This window comes from Lissotriton helveticus, chromosome 12 (genome assembly GCF_964261635.1).
Source record: "Lissotriton helveticus chromosome 12, aLisHel1.1, whole genome shotgun sequence".
Lineage (NCBI taxonomy): Eukaryota > Metazoa > Chordata > Amphibia > Caudata > Salamandridae > Lissotriton > Lissotriton helveticus.
The window spans coordinates 873260428-873277286 of NC_136073.1; the positions used below are offsets into that span (position 1 = coordinate 873260428).

Here is a 16859-nt window from a genome sequence, read left to right on the forward strand (position 1 = left end):
AGACTAAAGATATTCGTAGGTCAGACCAATTGTTCATCAATTATGGCTCAGTCAGGACTGGTCTTGCTACCTCTAAACAGTCCATCTCGAGGTGGATTGTGTCCTGCATACAGTTGTGTTACTACAAAGCTAATAAGACCGTAGGGGGCAAACCTAAGGCTCATTCCACCAGGGGCAAGGCTGCTATGACAGCTATGCTCCGTAATGTTCCCATTGCAGAGATCTGCAAGGCGGCCACTTGGAAGTCGGTCCATACCTTTGCTAAGCATTACTGCCTGGACACTGATGCCAGGGCGGACGCTCAGGTTGGGCAGGCTTCGCTGCGGAATCTGTTCGCACAGTAGTGGCGTTATTTTATTCTCCACCGCCGCTTGGTGTGGGGATGGGCTTGCCATTCTATTCACTAGATTATGACTATACACAGAGATCCCCTACTACAGAAGGAGTAGTTTCTGTCCTGTAACTCCAGTTCTGTAGTAGGGGTATCTCTGTTATAGTCATAAGCGCCCTCCCGCCTCCCCGGTGGAGAGTTATTCATGTTCATAATGCTACAGGTCTGGCGTTTTCTACGCCTTCAAAAAGAACTGAAACTAAGTTGGACCTGCTATGCATTCTGGGATACTGGGAGAAGGTTCTGGAAGGTTCCTTAAAGGCACAGTATCCTAATTAAGCCACATAATGGCAGCCTATGGGGCTTGTCTGTCCAGGTTCTTCTCTCTATCATTCCTGAGGGATTTTGCTGTTAAGCAAGGGAAATCTGTACAGGCTTTGCTGTTTTGTGGATTTTGTGGTGGAATTTCTAGTTGAAGTACTGGACAGTGTAGTCTTTTTGGCTGCATTATCTGTCTTTAAATTCTCTCTTAAGTGTCTATGCATTTCTGCATTTCTTGACACTGTAAGAGATTATTTTTGATTGCTCCGGGGTCCACGCACATGGGCGGGACTATTCACTAGATTATGACTATAACAGAGATACCCCTACTACAGAACTGGAGTTACAGGACAGAAACTACTCCTACTCCATCACAACAATCAAAAGCACATGTCCGTTCTCATAATTTCTCTTCATATCGTTTGTTAGCTAACGGCTTTAGTTGCTACACTTCCTAGGCATCAATATATTTTGTCTGTACGAATGGAGGTCTGAGGTACTGTTCAAAGGGTACGTGTTATGAGGTTCGAGTATACTTCTTATGAAACTTCTCTAAACCCACTGAATTAACTGCAGACCCACATACCAAGCATGAGACTAAGTGCCCACCGTAAAGTCTAATGAACAATGTTAGGGCTGCAGTCGTTGCCCTAGATGGGATGGAGTCACTAGCCACCAGATTCTCAGCCCGCGGGGCTGTCATTGGGTCTCTGTAGATGGTCTGTTATCTGTTCTCCAGAATCCGAGTAGATCGCACATTGTATTTGAAAGGCTCCTTAACTGGCTCCTTAAGTTTTGAACCGTTGGTCTGGTTGGGTTTTTCTCTGCACCAGGGGACCACAGATGCAGGGTCATGGACTCAACGGTCAAAACAAAGCAGAAGACAAGAGGTAGGGGTCCAGAGGCAGATATTGTGAACTGCTTGACAGATTCACATGCAGTCGAAGGACCTAGGATTTGGTCCAATGATCTTTTCCTGAAAGAACAGAATGGAATGCATGTGGTACATGTGATCCTTGAGGATCCTGAAGCGAACTAGGGGGCAGGTGGGATCAGGGGCAAAACAGGCTCACCAAACTCATTGTGGGGGACGAATTCCCCTGGGTGGTGCTGTCTTTTTCTCCTGTGTAACAGATGGGTGGGCTCTTGTCCTTGAGCAGTGAAAACCTCAGAACTGCTCCTAGAGCTCCTGGCGGGTACCTGGGCTAACTCGTTCTGCAGGCAGTCCACCATCCACTCTGAGCAGGCAGGGTTCTCCTCCATGTAGGACAGTTTGAGCAGCACTTACAACAGGATACTTGTCTCATACTTTGTCATGGAAAAGGAGGGTGTACAGAAGTTGAAAAGGCTGTGTGTCTGGAACTTCGTGCTCATAAATTGAGAGGGTGAACAGCTTTGTTCTTGGTTATAAGAAGTACTTTTCAGGCTGAACAAGATTTATCATAAAAGATCACAAATCAGCTGCCTTGTATAGCTCAAATTCTGTGAGGCACCTTTCGGTTAAATCCTTAATACCCATCATTTGATCTGTTCAAGCCAAGGGATAGGAACAATAGGATCCCATTCTGGGTTGGTTCCAACGGACCCAGGAGCAGAAGTGTGTTTCGCCCAGACAGCTGGCGTTCTCTTTTTAGCTGCAGCTCAGGTAGGAATCATAGCAGTTGAGGGTGCTCTTGCAGAGAGAAGGTGCCAGATATCACAGCCACTCCTCACCACCTGCCCCCACCCCACGGGTATCCCTCCACAGCTTACTTGGTTTGAACTTCCACGTCACCTGTAACCTATGTAAGCTCGCACAGACCCCTCCATCAGTTCATAGTGCCTCACATATGGAATACATAATGAGGACACAGTCCACACACACAACCTAAGACACAATTTGTACGTGCACCTTGTAGCCTATACTGATACTTTGTCAGTGAAAGACCTGGTTAAGGGAGACTGGCAAAACCTTCGATGTGTGGGTGTATCAGTAAGCTTCACACTGTCACTACTGGATGCCTCAAAAACAAAACTTGAAGACCTAATTCTGTTTCCTTTAAAGAGGGGGTACACTTTGGGCGCCCACTCGCTCTCATTTCCCATCTGTGGTCTTAGTCTATTTTTACAGGAAGCCCCTCAGAGCTGCCATAATTATCTGGCTCTCCGGGGCTATTTGAAAAAGCACAGACACTATAGAAGAATATGACAGGAGAATGTGCACTCCTAAGCAGTGAGGAGTCTTTTTGACTCATTAGGGTTTGAAAAGCCTGGGCTTCTTTTAGAAGAGCGGAGGATGGGGCCCCTCCTTTGGGATGCCAGAGAGAGAGATCAAGATATTATCTTTAGCTAATACTACTCATACGAAACATACCCTAAAAAATTGGTTGGATTGGACCTGGAGAACAAAGCCTACATTCAGATTGGCAAAATGATTTGCAGTTGCTTTCTTTCAGCTATCTATGTTCTTTTCCTAGGTTTATTTATCTCTGGTGCCTATAATCAGCGGTGTCCTGCTCGCCACAGTCACTGAGCTCTCTTTCGACATGTTTGGCCTCATCAGTGCTCTGGCTGCCACACTCTGCTTTTCTCTTCAAAACATCTACTCCAAGAAGGTGAGCATTAATGTGGCTGCGAATAAATGGTGTCAGTTCGACATGCTGTAGCAAACGACACGGGTAACAGAATATGATTGATCACTTCATTTAATGGCAAATTAGAGTATTTCTCAAGGCAGTCGATAGCATTAAATAGTGGTCCAGTCATCTGTTAGAGATGGCTAAATCTGTAGTTTTTGGTTGTGCCATGGCCCATTCTAAAGATGATGTCCGTGCCATGTGTTGGTCTTGCTGTTATTGAGTGTGCTCCGTATGCATTTTTGATGACTGCTGAAGTGAATCCGTCTTGCAAATTGGATGAACTGGAAAAAATGGGCCGCACAGCTCATTTCAAAGTATTTGGACTCATTATTTTACTTTTATTCAGTTATAACACTGACCAGATGTCATCTGTTGGAAGTAGGTTTATTAAACTTTGACAGATGTGATGCTGAAAGACGTTGCTTGGCCTAATTTGCTGCATCATATGTGCCCATCTTTCAAATGAAAAAATTATTTTTATTGCTAACTAATGGCACCTCATGAGTGGGGAAAATAACTTTTTATTTAAATGTCTTATTTACTGTGTGCCTTGTCTTGGCTGTTTTCAGGCTTTGGGCAACCATGTGAACTGAGGCACGGTGACAGTACCACTCCTAAATAAAAATATCTAACACTTTCATGGGTTGTAAGTTTTCTGAGCATAATTACTTGATATCTAATTTTAAGGAAAAATAAAGTGAGACTTTTTTTTGTTTCCGTCGATTGCTTATATTCATGATAGAGCTCTGTTTGAGTGGCTCGTCGGTCTTATTTCCTTCATATGTTTGGGTTCTGAGTGACACACTTTTTTAAAGGAAGAGGGAACAAGTAATGCTGGTAAATCATAGATTAGTCTTGTGCAACCCTCATGCTTAATTTGCTGTTCATAATTTAAACGAAATTGAGAGCCTGTAGGTTCATTCTGGTTCGGTGATAGATTTGCTTTGGGACTCATTATCTGTGCGCTAGTTCCCAATCTCACCATTACCTCCCCTGCCGCAATGATGGCTACCTCGCATTCAGAAGCTCTTAGTGCAATGGGTGCAAATTACCTTCTACATCCAGTGATTTGATACTTGCATTTACTCACGGTTTCCTTTGATAAGTGATTACATTTGCCATGGTCATATGGGTGAAATGCTTTCCTTTTGTTGAGTATTCCCAAGGGGGAAACGGCCACTACAACGCGGCCGTTTCCACGCATGCATTACAACGCATGAGTGGTTACCACGAATAGCCTTTACTGCGCATACCTTTACTACAAGATACGTAGTAAAGGCATGTGTGTTAAAGGCTAAAATTAGAAAAAGGGGTCTGGGGGTGTCTCCCCCCAAAAATAAAGCTTGCAGAAAAAAAAGGGGTCGGGGGGAGGGGGGGGTCTCTGCCCCCCCCCCCACCACCCAAATGCACCTGTTGTAACATCGCAAAGTGGAGGCAATCAGTTTCGTCGTTTTAGAGGAAACGGAAGGACACTTCTGTTTCCTCTTTACGTCACCAAGGAAGATCAAGGAGAGGGGACGAAGTGAAGAGGTAACGGGAATATTAGTTTAAAAAAAATATATATATATATATATATATATATATATATATTTATTTATTTATTTATTTATTTAAGGATTGAGGGTTCCGGGCAGGGGTAATTCTAAGAAGGATAGGGGGCTGGGGGGGGGGGTCACGTAAGGTTACAGGGGAAGGGTATAAAATTTACCAAGAGTATGCCCTTACCATTCATGAATTTACAACGAAAATCGTTGTCAAGGTATGCGTGGTAAAGGAATATTCGTGGTAAAGGTTATATGTGGTAATAGCATTCCGTAACGCATGCGTGGTGAAGGCATGCATTGCCACGGATTGCGTTGTAACATCATACAACCTTCCTAAGGTTGCTTGCTCTTTGCATTGATGCATTTTACTTTGTCAGTAGCATTCCACGATACAGTACACAACTGTAAACTGAAAATGTTATGCTACTTTGCACAAAAGGCACCCAGAGATACATTCGGTTGAGGGGGGGAAAAAGTATTTTGCCTGTGAAATTTGACTCAAGCTAAAAGCAAGTATCGTATGTCCTTCCATTCTGATTTTTTGTTTGATTCAGGTCTTGAAGGACACGCGCATTCATCATTTGCGACTGCTGAACCTTCTGGGATTCCACGCCATCTTCTTCATGATCCCCACGTGGGTCTTGCTGGACCTGTCCTCCTTCCTTATAGACAGCGACTTGGTAAGTTGGTGCATGCTGGACCAACATGGTTCTGTGAGGGAATTCTCAAATAGAGTTGTGAAAGGGTTGTGTAAGGTTCTTGATGCTGGGGAGAGTTGCCTTATCCAAGCTTAAAGGTCTGGTGATTCCACTAGCTTCCACTTGCAGCATTCTCCTGCCCTCACTGATGCTTCAGGTGTTGCTGATCATGTATGTATCACTTCATCATTTAGTACAGAGACCCTTTACCTTTTGGCTTCTATGGACCCCCAGTTAATCACTCATTTTAATGCCAAGCCATCCAAATCTCTACCCGAGCAAGATTACGCATCTTGCTGTTTGTGAAGTAAAACTAATGCCGTTTGGTATACAGGTCAGAATGAGCTGCACATTAGAAAAGCGAAGAGCTGAATTGTTTGGTAGCATACTGTTGGTAGAAGCTTGAGTGGAAGGATATTGCAGTTCCATTTCTGTCCTTCACTGTTGCCTAGAGAGTTCATATTGGAGCCAAGAGCAGACATGGCAGCCGAAGGGAGGCGTGTTGCTTATTTTATATAGTTAGATGAGTGGCTCACCTAGATTGTCTGACTGGGTGTGCGTTAAGTAGTTGACCACTATTCCTTAGAAAAATATCTACAAGTTCACTCTTGTCATTCTTGACAAAAGAATGGTCCAGTGCCGAAGGCTGTCATTGGTATTCTGTTGTAGATCAGCAAATGTCCTTGAGTGCGGAAGGTCTTGCATTAGCTGAAAGAGAACTGGGTTATACAGTTGGTTCAAGATGAGGGAGCCATATACCCCTCAATTACCTGCAGCATTATGGTACGTAGACTAAGTTGTTATGTGACTGCTCCCTTATCGAATAAATCATTCTTCAGCTGGAAAGTATACGGATTACTGGAGATCACCAGAGTTTATGCTGCAATTCCACAAGCGGTCAGTTTCCAAGGGACAGGGAGGTTGTTTGATTCTCAGCATTATATTACATTTCAACACATTGTTCATCATTAAAGACCATGGGTTACAGTAGTGGAGATGGAGTTGTGCAGTGGAAGGCAGAGAACATTCATCTTAGCACATCTGCTGCTTGTGTTTTAACGTCCTAGTGATTATGACTGAGACAGTGCATTTAGGAGCACAAGGTTTGATTATTGATTTAGCAGTGGCTAAATAGGCACTTATACCAGATACCACTATTGTGGGAAATCCTCGCAGTGATGAAGCGGTGCTCAGAATCTCTGCTGCCGATGCTTGTGGTATGCTACCCACAGCCTGCTTCCTAATAAATCTAATTCTCACTTGTCCAGAGTCACAGCATGTGTTTCCTTTGTATCACTATTCATGTGAACGACCTAGTATCCCTCCCTTAATTCAGAGGTGAGAGAAGCCTGTGGATCTTCCTGTCTCTGAACAGTCAATATGAAAGAGCTGCAGCTTTGACAATTTGCAAAATTGTGCAGACCAGGAAGGATGTGAATGTAACCAGGTTCTCCTCCTACTTGGATGCTGTGAGTGCAGTTTCAGACAGAAATCTGTCTTGGGGAGCATTTAAAGGGATTCTAACTGTTGATGTGAGATCTTTTCTCCACCCGTGCTTGTTACATGTGCATCAGTGATTAGGTGGGTGATAGTGTGGAGTAGGTGAATGAATAGTGTTCTTAAAAATTGCCTTTGAAATCCCCCATGCATTCACTTTAATGGGAGGTGGATTCATGCCGAGGTTAAAACCAAAAACAAGAGGACCAGAATCTCATTTGTTTGTTGGTCCCTCCTAATAAGTCTTACATGTTTCACGCCTCCGGGTGCCCAAACACGTCATGTGGCTTTTTTTTCAGGGCATTCTTTATATCCACCAAACCATTAGCAGGGTACACTATATTAAACTATCCGAACTTTGTATATATTCACCACTCATGAAAGATTCGGTAGTGTGATACTGCCAGACGTGAACTTGCGTGGAAAAGGTCTGGTGGAGCCTACTCTGAAAAACCTAGGGCTTTATAGGAGTATAGTGGAGTCTGGCGAACCCTTTAATGAAGTACTGCGTTCTCAGTTGCCAGTCCTGTTACCTATTCTTACTCCCAGGTCCTGAATTTTTCATGAGTGGTGATTATATACAAAGTAGGGGTAATTTAATATAGTGTGCCCCACTAATTTTGAATTAGAATTGGCATAAATCATGGATTTCATTGTTTTTGTTTTTTAATTCGGATGGGTGAGTTATACAATTCTCCATGTTTAAGTGAATACAATAGAATTGCTTTCCGGCTACTGAAGTACTCTTGCATCAGGTAATTTCATTCTTCATCTACAGCAGGGGATATTTTGTATTCCATTTAACACGGTTAAATGTCCTGTGCATTATTATTATTCCCTTTACTGGAGAACTCTTTTCCTGCCAGGCCATAACCATATCTTTTTAATGAAGCTTTTGTTTTTTTCTTGCTCTTTTGTTCTCTAGAGTGACATGTCACATGGAACCTGGACATTACTGCTTCTCGTCATCAGCGGAACCTGTAATTTTGCACAGAATCTCATTGCTTTCAGCATTCTGAATCTAGTGAGTCCACTGAGCTACTCTGTGGCCAACGCCACCAAGAGAATCATGGTGATCAGTGTGTCACTTCTCATGCTCCGCAACCCTGTCACTGGCACCAATGTCCTGGGAATGATGACGGCCATTCTTGGCGTCTTCTTGTATAATAAGGTAGGTCATTAGGAAGAAGTTACTTGGTTTGTGGGTGCTGTTGTGTTCTGCTCCTTTAGACTCTGCTGTAAAAACCTGCTGTTCCTCAATTTTTTCAACATGTCGCTGTTTGAATGTGGCTTTTCACCAATAAGCCACACCCAATCACTGCACTCCCACCTGGGAGGCAAATATACCACTGCACCTTTGAATAATATACACTTTTGAGCATGTTTTACCACCCCTGGCACAGCAAGACTTCAAAACAAACAGCACCTTTTGAAAAGGAGTTTTATTTAACAAAATGCAAAGACTATCACTTTTAGAATAAGGCTTGGGGTTTATTACATAATACTCTCTAAACAAAGGCTATCTCAGATACCAAATGCATTAGAATCAAATATATGTAGCAAACTTATAATCTAAAGGCTTGAATCAATAACTAAGCAAATTTATAATCTAAATGCCATGAATCAATAATTATACTGATTAATAAACCAGCAATAACTGATATAAGATAAGATACTCCGGACGTCCTGCGAGAGATCAGACAGCGATATATACACACAGTAAAGGATCACTCTAGATGTGCACCTCCCACACCACAAAGAAAACGCCTCAAACGATCACAGCCACTGGCTCACATCACAATGGCAATAACCACAAAACTCAATACATCACCTGATGCATACCCTGCCCACTTCTGGCCGGGGAAAGTCTTCACACAGCCGGGGATCCGAGCTCAGCAATCAGGGTTCAATCAGAGATAAACACATCTGCCCTTGCTCGGAAGCCAAACTTCCAAACTTCCACCAGACCAGTGAAGGCTCCCCCTTTTAATACAAATCCAAACATAACAAAGCTTCTACCAAGCCTCGCCCCCTCGTTCTCATGAGAACCCGTACCAGTCTGCTCCAAGGCCACGGCATCAGTTGATCAGGCCTTTGCTATGGCTCCGTGACGGCCCATGGACATTCCTCTGATAAGAACCGGTTTTCTCTAGTCAGATAAGTGTTAAAAACAGGAGGTAGAGCAGGAGATGCCCTCCCCACTTTGCAGTTACGTGCAAGCACAGAAAATAGCTTCAGTCATGAAAATGGAGTTAGTTAGGCCATGCACACAAAGGCCCAAAGCAAGATGACATGAAAGCATGTCAAAGCTTAGCACTGCCATAAAGCAAGGTAAAGTCATACATTAAACCCTGTCAAAGCCAGTAGTAGGAACTCCTAATTCTACCTCACCAATGCACAATACAATACACATTCCTGCACAACCTCACCTTCAAATGCACATCCCACGCGCTCTGCTCTTGGCAAGAATGTTCCACTCCGTAACAGCTCCCACTGAAAGACAGCAAGATTACAGGACAGAAGAGAAGCAGGACCATCCTACATTAAGGAACACACGAACGTCAATTAAAATGGTGGTGGTTGAGGGTCATTATAGGGTGCCAAAATCACAAGAGTGGCTCTTTTTCTACAGTCGCTCTTTGGTTTTCAGACTTATCCACATATAATTGGTCAGCTGATAATGTCCACTCATGCCCATCTGACCGGCTAAGTCTCACAAGCCCTGTATGCCTCCAACTTATATTTTCTTTCTTGCTTGCATGTTTTCTAATATCTGCTTCGGATCTTTTTGGAATCTGTGCCTATCTTTGAAGTCCCTAGAACTAAAAAAAAAAAAAAAAAATCTTTGTCCTCAAGCCTGCTTAAAACACTGGGTGCAAAGAATAGTCTTTTCTATGTTTATCTGCATTCTTGTCTTTAACAAGGCAAACCAGCTATAGGCTCATAAATAAACCCCCAAATATCACCATTGTAAACTTTTGCATTGTCTCCACTCATTTTGAGTAGTGCTACTTGTACCCACTGGTGATATATTCATATATTACTTCTTACTATTTTTTCCAGGCAAAATATGATGCACACCAAGAAGCTAAAAAGCAACTCCTTCCCGTTGTTTTGGAGGACAATCACCTGGGATCGCCTGAAAAGCTTCAGAATGGGATTGTGGCTTTCCCACAACACGGGGACTACCAGTACGGGCGAACGAACATCTTGACAGATCACTTTCAGTATAATAGACAAAACCAACTAACCACACACAGCTTAAATAGATACGACATTTAGGCTCTTGGTGCCCAAGGTGGGAGCAGCTGCTCTACCAGCCTGTCTCCCGAAGGCCAGCACAAACATCGGACGCATCAGTGATTCTCTAAGCACCTAAATTTAGTTTAGCTTTGCACGTTGGGGAAGTTTGTGTGTTCAGACCGGAACATCATTATCTGCTAAGCAGATCACGGTAGCCAGAGGAACAGAAATGATCAAGGACAACGGCGCCTAGATGTGAAAGTTTCATGTTGATGTTGTATATCTGTTGCTAATATTGGCAGAGTCTGATTCGCATGCGAATGTTAGGTTTTTAACAGGGTATACTTGGCTGGTGCCGTCCTTTGTTTCTTAAATTAATTTCTGCAGATCACATAATTTTATAGCATATTTTATCTTTCAGTGCAGGGTGGAATAGGGTGTGAGGATTAATTCCTGTGAACTGTAGCAGAGTACTGTAGGCTGGAGACAAACTGGAAATGCTGGCTGTTGGTCAGGCTGTATCTATAACTTTGTAGCCAACACCACCTACTACACCTTACTGAACCCAGATTAAATCTGGTGGTAGATTGAACGATCCTGTGTATTCTAGAGGTGCTGAGCTTGCCTGCAAATCCCACCAGCCCCTAATGAAGAAGAAATATTGCAGATGCCTCTTATAACAACCCCTTCACCAATCTTCACAATGCTCTGTGGTGTTCAGTGGTGATACATCTCTTGCATCTATATAAAGTGGGACAACTTCAACACAAAGTTCATATCAGTTTGTTATGAGTGAGGGTTTTGTCTGGAAGCAGACCAAGTCAGGCAGGGTACATGCACTTAACAAGAATAGGTTTTTTTTTGCTGCTAAGTAACTTTTAAAGTGTCCGTACTGACCCTAGGGATTTTATGACCAGCTAACCCCTGAGGCTCGCCATAGTTGGTGACGCCGAAGGGAAATAGTCAAGCCGTTAACAATATTCTTGAAAGAATGTGGTCAGCTGTCAAAGTTGAGATGCAGACTATTCATTGCCGAAGGCATCTTAGTGGAAGAAGCTGTGCTGTCCTTCTCTGTATGAAAATGCTCAACTTTTAGATGAGTCTGCTTTTGAAAAAACAAAGGATTTATCCGTCACAAACAGCAGTACTTAGCCATTGATTGGACAATTTGTCCGTAAATGAAACTCTCACAAATGGAGGACACCATATTTTTTTTAGCTCAGAAGAGGAGTTAAATGATCAGATTGGTGGGCCTCAGTCACACGCCTGAGCTTCCTGCAAAGAAGAACTTTGTGAAGTCTTGGGAGTAGCACATTTCTATATTCCGTATTACGGTCATCCGTATTTGTTACAGCAGATGTTGGACCGAACTAGACATAGGGGAGATCTTCCCGTATTTTACTCAAAGTTGGGAAAAAGAAGTCACCCACGACAGCGGCACTCACAGGAATATTCTTTGCGTCCTGTAATTTCATCAGGTCTGTAATATAGACCTGTATTTATTGCTGTGTTAGGGCACAGACTATTTGTCATGTTTGGTTCCTTTGGATCATTCTGTGACCGATATTGGATGCCTCGGATGCCACCCATGGAGGCGGAGGGCCATTCTGTAAGTCTGTCATTTAGAACTCCAGATTTTTTTTAATGTGTATCTGGATGAGTCTTTTTTTTTTGCGTTAGTAATAACTGGTGTGATTAAAAACATTTGTGAATGCTTCTCCTCAGTTTACTTTTGTAGATGAGAAATTGGGTATGTCCAGTTACTTAAAACATATATCGTCCTTAAGGATTAAACAAGTGCTCCAGAAACACGTTAAACCCCAAAAAAGCTGTAAATCTCTGAGCAGAAAATACAGACTTTACTTTCTTTACTTTTGATATTAATGAAAGTCAAATTTTACAAACCAAGTTATGTTTTGTTTTTATATCGCAATGTTGGTAAGAGTTTTGTTTGTTAAATCTGCAAGCAATTTCATTCCCTGGTTAAGGAAATTAGGTGTTTCATTCAATCCTGGTTAGGTTCAATGCAGACTTTCTGGTGATGTAGAGGTTGCAGTCTTTTAATTTGTTATTAAGAAAACTTTTTTTTCCTCCAAAAAACCTTGCTAGTTTGCATTGAAGTCTCTTAAAAACTTTATATAGGCAAACTGAAATAACAGACTATAAAATGGCAAAATAGCTTTGCTCTTTTAAAGCACTGGGAGTAGGTTACGATTGGTCAGTCTATGCGTGTTACCAGCTCTGCCATAAGGATTGTATTGTACAGTAAGAGGCTGCCAATCCGAGCCTCTAAGTAATGCCCTAGTCGCCAAAGCCTTTTTGGTTTGGAGTTACTCCTGATTAAATAGAGCTTTCTGTCCACACACGTTGAGACACCTACGTTGGTAGCTTAGTTCTATGTCCCCCACTACCATGAATTGTAATATAATTAATTGGATTTTGTATAGCGAGTGTGAGTTTATTAAAGCACAAATTATGTGACATTTGTACCGCACAAAAATGCTAACTTCCTGTTGCTCGAATACAAGTTTGTAGCAGGCCCGTGCTGGTTCCAGTTTGGAAAGAGCCTGTTTTTAAGAAAATCAGTGACATTCAGGTGGTCACTGACCACTGTGCGTGCCAGGGAGAGAATATTGTAGGTGAGCAGCCAGAACCGAGATTGTTCTCTTTTCTGGCTCTGGATATCAAGCAGAAACTTACGTTTTCTAATAATAGTTTTATTGAATGAGCGCTTCTCACATTGCACAGCGCTAAATACAGGAAAGAAATTAAGTTGTGAAGAAGAGAATCTCTTAAAGCTCAAACACAGAACGGTTATTGGGTACCTTACGGTAACACTGATCACAGCTGCTGCGTCCGTTTGAATCCAGGTAGGATGGAGGGTCATACATATGGAAAGACGTACTTTGAAGAGTACATTGAGGACTTGTTATCTTAGAAGCTTTTCCGCTATTTCACAGAAATCATTGTCTGTTTCTCTTTTTCATGACTCGTTGGAGCTACAGTGGAGTAAAATTGCATGGAAGTCCAGCTACACCACACTAAAGAGGTGTCTATCCAGTGACTTTAGTAACCAGCAGTGATCTATTATAACAACTTACCTAAATCGAAAGTAGATTGTTGCCGGTTTTCAAAATGCAATGTAGTCATCAACCCTCTGATCCTCCCTTCCGCTTGAGGATTTTAAGATTTTAAATTATTTTTCTGCATTTAATGTTTATGCTTAATGGCATGTTAGATGTAAATATTACAGTTCATAGAGTTTAAAAATAAGCTAAAACTGAATTCATTGGAACACCTGTTAACCTCCCTTGGATCAATCTCAAATTATTCACCATTTAAATGTTAAAGGCAGCCACATTTGATGCTGTCTAACAGCAGTTTATGACTCCCTCTTAAACTGGTTAAAATTCTACGGTAACTGGAGCATCGGCTAGCAGTCATCTTCGTGGACTGTCATATAGCTTTAAGTCCTGGTTTCCCCTTTTGGACTTCCTCTGACTGGCCCCAAGCAATGGCTAACACTAAATTGAAGCCTAACGCATGCGACTTTCAAATCGGGATGGTATTTCTGACGTGCGCGCATTGAGTGCTGTTCTTTTTTTGTGTAGATTTTCTTTTCTTAGATGAGCCACTCCAGATTTTCAGATATAAATGAAGAAATATAATATTTATTGTGGAAGGAATTTCTTCTATGTGGGAGATCAGTTACATTTAGAACTGTGAGGGCACTGGACAGTCACAGACGCGTTGGCTCAATTTTTTTGATGCGCTTTGCCATTTGTTAAAAGAAGATGAGTTGTGGTCCACCACGGAATTTTAACGAAGCTATGTTCGTTATAATGCCTGCCAGAAATGCACTCTGTAAAGCAAACAATAACCAGATTAAGAATATTTGTGGTGTCTATTTGAAATACTTCACAGAAGCATAGGAAAAGTTGTAAACACAATGGTTTACCTAGATCACAATGTTTACATGAAAGTTAACTTTTGTGTTGCTGATCGTACAAGCTTTGCTCGTTTTCATTCTTAGTTTTTTAGCTACAATGTTAAAGTCTGTACTGTACCATTTCTCAAATGAATTGAGGATTATCCCAGGTGGCCTTCTGGAAGGGACATTTTTTTGTTTATCTAGCTAATGTACTATAAAAGGTGCAGAGATCTTTGTGGCCAGGCAGCAGTGTTCAACCTGTTAAATAGAAGAACCAAATTTATAATTTTTTGGCACATCCTGTAAAATGTCAGCTTTTGAAATGTACCTCAACCTTTAACTGGACATCCCAGTGTTGTCCACTAAAGTTACCTAAATTACTCTGAAAAAGAGGCAGACAGTGGCAAACTGAGGTCATTGCTTAGTGCGCCGCTCAGTAATGACTAAATATACTGCTCCTCCTTAAGAAATTTGTGATTATATGTAGCGTCCCTGGTGTTTATGTATATACGTGTACATAATGTGTACATACCTTTATGAAGTAAATGGTCTAAATCCAGGGCACTTGATAAATCTACTGTATATAAAGGTCTGTCAAGCAAAAGAGAGAATCTGTTTACCAACACTATATGTAAATCAATGACATCGAATAATTTATTAAAATATGATAGATATGTTAAGAAGAAAGGTGGATGTTTCTATTCTAATATCAATGAACTGATACATCCAATAAACGGGTGTATTTCGCAGGTTGGCAATTTCCAACTTGAGAGAGTTTGCTGAAAATACATATTTCAAGACCAGGGTGTCCTGCTTCTGTTTCTTATGAAATCCGATGTCTCTTGTGTTTCCGATTTGGTGACAGAGCAGGTTCCAGTTGGTCTGCTGATAGGGTGTGCTGTTTGTTGATTATGTGGTACTTATGTTCTTTCTCGTAAAAAGTGCACATATTCAAGTTGCCATTTCCAGTGGATAGGTTTTTTCCTGAAAAGACGATGGAAAGAAAGCTTTAGAGAAAGCAAAAAGGTGTGTGTAATAGAGCGCTGCACGTTTAGTCGTGCCTGCATGCTTTATGCCTGGAGAAGTGGTGGCGTGATAATAGATATTTGCTGCTTGTTTGTGTCATACCTGCTTCCAGGACTATTCTTCAGTGTGAATGAGGAAACCATGCCACCTCCTCCCCTGGAGTTGCAATTGGTGCACAGCTTTGTTGCAGCATTTGAGCAAAGCATATGTTTGTAGCCACTTAAAATGATTAGTGGGTGTTCCTAGAATGCCTCCCTGCACTCTTTCTTGTTGGGAGAATGTGGACTGGTGTGTAATAGTCCCTGCTATTCGTGCGTCATCCCTACCTCTGTTGTGTGACCCTTCATAGTCTTTTTAGAAAAGGGAGCATAGAAGTGAGTTCAGGTGCAGAGTAAAGCTATCTTAATGTGGGTTGCCTTCACCCCACCTGTGAACCTTTCTTAACATCTATTTAACTTTAGTAACAGTCTGCCTTCTTATAGAACAAGCCTAATCCTCATGGCTCTATTAGACCAGACCTGGCTATGGCATATCGCAACATGAAGTAGATGTAATGTACATTTCAGATCATGTTTTGAAAAGGTGGCATGTGGTCAGTAAGTTAAGCATGCTTTTCAGGTTTTAAGTTTGGTAGACACTGGGGCATTATGTGTTAGTGCACTTACACACTGGACTGTATTTCCGTCTTTTAGTCAGGTGGCACTTAGTTATTTAGTTGTTAATAGAAATAAAGTTATTGGCGTATTAATTTAGTTCTCATCAGTGTAGTGTGTGCTGCAGTGTTTGGCACTATTTTGTATATTTGTACATTTCTAAGCCTCAGGTTAGTGATTTTGGCTGGTGGATGCTTTGCATCATATGAAGCCGGAGCCAAAGAAAGTGAAGCTTTTTCTTTGAGAATTAAGAGCAACATATGGGAAATGGAAAAGAAATGACTACTAAATGGGGAAGAGCTAAAATAGATAATAGGGCACTGAAGCTGTATCTTTTGTACATTCTAAGGCCTTGCACCACAGACCATAGACACAGAGAGATGTATTGACATGGAAAAGATCCCTAAGTGTCGCACTGCCTTAACACGTTTGACTTTGGTACAGCATCCCTATGTTATTATGAATTAATAAGCTGAATAGAGCTCAGCTGAGTTCTCTGTTACATGCCATAGTGTCTCCTGAAGGATTTGTAATTTCTGTTTGGGGCTTCTAGCCAATATGCTACACTAAAAGCTTACAGGCCTGCTATTACGAAGTGGTGTGTGTTTGTTTTTGGCGCTTCGCCTCATATTATTAATTGATCAGATGTGGGCTTGGTGTTCAATAGATGGGCATTAATACTAAGGTGTCTGTACCACAGCAAAGTGTATTTGTGTCCTTCGAATCACAAAGGGGATTTAATGGAGACACTGGCTGTAAAGTTCAAAAGCAAATCCTTCAGTGATTGCTCTCACAGGATGGGTTACCGGTAAATCAATTTGAAAGTATAGGATAAAAGAAAGATGAACTGCATATCAAAGCTTTTCATTGAGTCCTAGATGCTGTCAGACAATCAAATTATAGACTTTGAAGGCTGATTACACAGGGAAGTGTGAAGGATGTCTGGTTGTGATTTTATCATAGTTCATGATTCCTTCCTCGTTATGTTGTGGCCTTC

General features: G+C 41.8%; 1 protein-coding gene across 1 annotated transcript in view; it reads left to right on the top strand.

Annotated features, from left to right (window-relative positions):
• Positions 1–14987, top strand: part of SLC35E1 (solute carrier family 35 member E1) — a 48808-nt gene extending 33821 nt beyond the window's left edge. The window contains exons 3-6 of the mRNA XM_078669161.1: positions 3109–3246; positions 5369–5494; positions 7935–8180; positions 10073–14987. Of these exons, the coding sequence (XP_078525287.1) occupies positions 3109–3246; positions 5369–5494; positions 7935–8180; positions 10073–10291 (729 nt within the window). The 3' untranslated portion in view covers positions 10292–14987. The remainder of the gene's footprint in view (positions 1–3108; positions 3247–5368; positions 5495–7934; positions 8181–10072) is intronic.
• Positions 14988–16859: the final 1872 nt, after the last annotated feature.